This window comes from Aplysia californica, unplaced genomic scaffold, assembly GCF_000002075.1.
Source record: "Aplysia californica isolate F4 #8 unplaced genomic scaffold, AplCal3.0 scaffold01079, whole genome shotgun sequence".
NCBI lineage: Eukaryota > Metazoa > Mollusca > Gastropoda > Aplysiida > Aplysiidae > Aplysia > Aplysia californica.
The window spans coordinates 129,819-135,198 of NW_004798349.1; the positions used below are offsets into that span (position 1 = coordinate 129,819).

Below are 5,380 nucleotides of genomic sequence, written 5' to 3' on the forward strand. Positions count from 1 at the left end.
GGGACGTTTTAAGTTCCCCAATGACACATTTCAGATAGAGCATCTAGGGGGCGGGGTTTTATGTGACACTTTTCAGATAGAGCATCTAGGGTGCGGGGTTTGATGTGACACATTTCAGATAGAGCATCTAGGGGGCGGGGTTTGATGTGACACATTTCTGATAGAGCATCTAGGGGCGGGGTTTGATGTGACACATTTCAGATATTGTTGTTATGGTTGTATCTGCCTCTGTCTGTATTGTTGTTATGGTTGTATCTGTCTGTCTGTTTTGTTGTTATGGTTGTATCTCCCTCTGTCTGTATTGTTGTTATGATTGTATCTCCCTCTGTCTGTATTGTAGTTATGGTTGTATCTGTCTGTCTGTATTGTTGTTATGGTTGTTTCTGTCTCTGTCTGTATTGTTGTTATGGTTGTATCTCCCTCTGTCTAAATCGTTGTTTTGGTTGTATCTATCTCTGTCTGTATTGTTGTTATGATTGTATCTCCCTCTGTCTGTATTGTAGTTATGGTTGTATCTGTCTGTCTGTATTGTTGTTATGGTTGTTTCTGTCTCTGTCTGTATTGTTGTTATGGTTGTATCTCCCTCTGTCTAAATCGTTGTTTTGGTTGTATCTATCTCTGTCTGTATTGTTGTTATGATTGTATCTCCCTCTGTCTGTATTGTTGTTATGGTTGTATCTGTCTGTCTGTATTGTTGTTATAATAATAATAGTAATGAAGATCATTTCTATAGCGCCCACTCCCGTGTAAACACAGCTCTAGGCGCTTTACATAAATGCATGTAAGAAAAATATTCATGCACGCGACACACACACACACTCACACACACACACTCATATACACACAAACACACACACATATACATATACACACACACAAACACACGCATACACACTCACGAACACATAACGTGCACACATGTATGCCAAACACACACACACACACAATAACACACACTCACACACACACACACACACACACACGTACACACACACACACACACACACACACACATCTACTTGCTTATCACACACACACGATTACACATCGTCACGAAATGAGAATAAAATGATATATACACTGCAATTCACAAAATACATAAATGGATACATAGACATTTACATAACATTGTATTGAACATGAATCTACTGACTTAAAAAGGATGTCATCAAATGTGTCTGTAAAGATTTTTAAAATTTAGACTCAGATGTTGTATGTCTCAAGGGTTGGGGAAGAGAGTTCCAAACTGACGGAGCAAGGTGGGCGAACGATCTTTCGGCTAATTTTTTACCGCCTTTTCTAGGAACTCGTAAAAGATACTGGTCGCCTGATCTTAGTGATCTAGATGGAACATAAATCTGGATGAGATCACTAAGATATGAGGGAGCTTTGTTATTGACACATTTATGACATAATATTGCAATTTTATATGACATTCTAGCTGACACGGGAAGCCAATGCAAAGTTCTTAACATGGGAGTAATGTGGTCCCTCTTCTTTTTCTTTAGTACAAGCCTATGGTTGTATCTTCCTCTGTCTGTATTGTTGTTATGGTTGTATCTCCCTCTGTCTGTATTGTTGTTATGGTTGTATCTCCCTCTGTCTGTATTGTTGTTATGGTTGTATCTGTCTGTCTGTATTGTTGTTATGGTTGTATCTTCCTCTGTCTGTATTGTTGTTATGGTTGTATCTCCCTCTGTCTGTCTGTCAGGGCCTGAGTGAGGAGCTTGTTCATGAAGTGTCCCGAGATCTCCAGCGAATGATTCAGATCAAAGACGAGCAACTGCGGCTGGTCAACAGCTGCTCCATCGTTCTGGTGGACAACTCCAAGTAGGTTTGAGATTGAGGAAGAGTTTTACGGCACTTGCTACACCAATAGGTGGGACAAGGGCTGATCACGATAGGTTTTTGTTTATTTTGTTTTGTTAAATGTTTTACAGTGTTCGCAACTACGTAAGGTCATATGAGCGCACGGGACATGTTAAACATTTACAGATTTTTAAGGGTTGATTTTGAATATTGCCCAAGTGGTGACTGAAGCATACTCTTATTGATTTTAGACCACCAGGGGATCTTTAACATGCACAACTTGTACAAGGGACCTCTGAGATTTTTAGCTCTTATCCCAGAAGGCTATATGTTGGATCTTACCTACCGGAAGATCAGGGGTGTGGCTGAAAGACAGCAGTAAGAAGGAGCTAAGGAGTAACAGTAGAAAGGCTGCAGAAAGAGTCAGGAGCCCAGAGGAGGGGGTTAGGTGTAGGGGCAGAAAGGGGAGACGAAAGAAGACGACAGAACAATGCTAGAGAGCAGGAAAGGATGTGAAAGGAGACAATTTTAGAGAAGATTTTACGTCGCTGTCAGGTTTGAAATCCAAGACCTGTTGAAGGAGAGATGAACTCCGCGACCTCTAGACCACCAGACCTGTTAAAGGAGAGGCGAACACCGTGACCTCTAGACCACCAGACATGTTGAAGGAGAGGCGAACACCGCGACCTCTAGACCACCAGACATGTTGAAGGAGAGATGAACACCACGACCTCTGGACCACCAGACCTGTTGAAGGAGAAGCGAACACCGCGACCTCTAGACCACCAGACATGTTGAAGGAGAAGCGAACACCGCGACCTCTAGACCACCAGACATGTTGAAGGAGAAGCGAACACCGCGACCTCTAGACCACCAGACATGTTGAAGGAGAAGCGAACACCGCGACCTCTAGACCACCAGACCTGTTGAAGGAGAAGCGAACACCGCGACCTCTAGACCACCAGACCTGTTGAAGGAGAGGCGAACACCGCGACCTCTAGACCACCAGACCTGTTGAAGGAGAGGCGAACACCGCGACCTCTAGACCACCAGACATGTTGAAGGAGAGGCGAACACCTCGACCTCTAGACCACCAGAGCCCCCCCAGAGTAGTTTTACATTTTCAGGCCTTCCCCTAGACCTTGTGGGATTTTCAGAAAGTATTTCTGTGAAGAGTATGTGCCTCATGTGCTGTTGATATATCAGCTTTGGAAAACTTATCATTGAAGCTATGAGGTCATGTCTAGATAGACCATTGGACGTAAAGCACACCTTGTACTTCACAAAAACAGAAAGGTATGTTGTTTTTCTTACACATGCAAGGTGTGTTGTTTTTCTTACACACGCAAGGCGTGTTGTTTTTCTTACACACGCAAAGCGTGACGCGCAAGGCGTGACACGCAATGCGTGTTGTTTTTCTTACACACGCAAGGCGTGTTGTTTTTCTTACACACGCAAGGCGTGACACGCAAGGCGTGTTGTTTTTCTTACACACAAGGTGTGTTGTTTTTCTTACACACGCAAGGCGTGACACGCAAGGCGTGACACGCAAGGCGTGTTGTTTTTCTTACACACACAAGGTGTGTTGTTTTTCTTACACACACAAGGTGTGTTGTTTTTCTTACACACAAGGTGTGTTGTTTTTCTTGCACACGCAAGGCGTGTTGTTTTTCTTACACACGCAAGGCGTGTTGTTTTTCTTACACACAAGGTGTGTTGTTTTTCTTGCACACGCAAGGCGTGTTGTTTTTCTTACACACGCAAGGCGTGTTGTTTTTCTTACACACAAGGTGTGAGAGGGTTGGACCCCACGTTGGGACTGGGAATGCTTGTCTCAGTTCTTTCCCCTTGATTCCATCGTTATGGCTTGTTCTGTCTGAGTGTTGTCGATGGAGAAAACAAATCTGTCGTCTAAAGTAAGAAAATCATACATTGTCTGTCTGTCTCTGTCGTCTAAAGTAAGAAAATAATACATTGTCTGTCTGTCTCTGTCGTCTAAAGTAAGAAAATCATACATTGTCTGTCTGTCTGTGTCGTCTAAAGTAAGAAAATCATACATTGTTCTGGCTTGCTCTACTCTAAGTTGTTGTCGATGGAGACAACTATTTTCTTTTCTCTCTCTATTGATATGTAGTTTGATGAGAAGGGCCAGGTGTGTTACTCATGTAACAAGGCCAGGTGTGTTACCCATGTAACAAGGCCAGGTGTGTTACTCATGTAACAAGGCCAGGTGTGTTACCCATGTAACAAGGCCAGGTGTGTTACCCATTTAACAAGGCCAGGTGTGTATGTGTGTTACCCATGTAACAAGGCTAGGTGTGTATGTGTGTTACCCATGTAACAAGGCCAGGTGTGTATGTGTGTTACCCATGTAACAAGGCCGGGTGTGTATGTGTGTTACCCATGTAACAAGGCCAGGTGTGTTACCCATGTAACAAGGCCAGGTGTGTTACCCATGTAACAAGGCCAGGTGTGTTACCCATGTAACAAGGCTAGGTGTGTTACCCATGTAACAAGACCAGGTGTGTATGTGTGTTACCCATGTAACAAGGCCAGGTGTGTATGTGTGTTACCCATGTAACAAGGCTAGGTGTGTATATGTGTTACCCATGTAACAAGGCCAGGTGTGTTACTCATGTAACAAGGCTAGGTGTGTTACCCATGTAACAAGGCCAGGTGTGTATGTGTGTTACCCATGTAACAAGGCCGGGTGTGTATGTGTGTTACCCATGTAACAAGGCCAGGTGTGTTACCCATGTAACAAGGCCAGGTGTGTTACCCATGTAACAAGGCCAGGTGTGTATGTGTGTTACCCATGTAACAAGGCCAGGTGTGTTACCCATGTAACAAGGCTAGGTGTGTTATCCATGTAACAAGGCCAGGTGTGTATGTGTGTTACCCATGTAACAAGGCTAGGTGTGTATATGTGTTACCCATGTAACAAGGCCAGGTGTGTTACTCATGTAACAAGGCTAGGTGTGTTACCCATGTAACAAGGCCAGGTGTGTATGTGTGTTACCCATGTAACAAGGCCAGGTGTGTTACCCATGTAACAAGGCCAGGTGTGTTACCCATGTAACAAGTCCAGGTGTGTTACCCATGTAACAAGACCAGGTGTGTATGTGTGTTACCCATGTAACAAGGCCAGGTGTGTATGTGTGTTACCCATGTAACAAGGCTAGGTGTGTTACCCATGTACAAGGCCAGGTGTGTTACCCATGTAACAAGGCTAGGTGTGTTACCCATGTAACAAGGCCAGGTGTGTATGTGTGTTACCCATGTAACAAGGCCAGGTGTGTTACCCATGTAACAAGGCCAGGTGTGTATGTGTGTTACCCATGTAACAAGGCCAGGTGTGTTACCCATGTAACAAGGCCAGGTGTGTATGTGTGTTACCCATGTAACAAGGCCAGGTGTGTATGTGTGTTACCCATGTAACAAGGCTAGGTGTGTTACCCATGTACAAGGCCAGGTGTGTTACCCATGTAACAAGGCTAGGTGTGTTACCCATGTAACAAGGCCAGGTGTGTTACCCATGTAACAAGGCCAGGTGTGTATGTGTGTTACCCAT

At 44.1% G+C, this 5,380-nt stretch overlaps 1 protein-coding gene and 1 long non-coding RNA gene across 5 annotated transcripts in view; both read left to right on the forward strand.

Moving 5' to 3' along the window:
- Positions 1–5,380, forward strand: part of LOC101848707 (rho guanine nucleotide exchange factor 10-like protein) — a gene marked incomplete in the record, with an annotated part of 72,194 nt that overhangs the window by 46,240 nt on the left and 20,574 nt on the right. The window contains 1 exon segment of the mRNA XM_035973250.1: positions 1,712–1,830. Within this exon segment, the coding sequence (XP_035829143.1) occupies positions 1,712–1,830 (119 nt within the window).
- On the forward strand, positions 3,532–5,372 carry LOC106013646. 4 transcript variants are annotated; one of them, XR_004859326.1, is made up of 3 exons: positions 3,532–4,639; positions 4,692–4,871; positions 4,924–5,372. It is a non-coding gene; the product is annotated as an uncharacterized LOC106013646 (long non-coding RNA). The 4 variants fall into 4 exon arrangements; XR_004859327.1 differs by having other exon boundaries at positions 4,692–4,845; XR_001185399.2 differs by having other exon boundaries at positions 4,692–4,725; positions 4,812–5,372.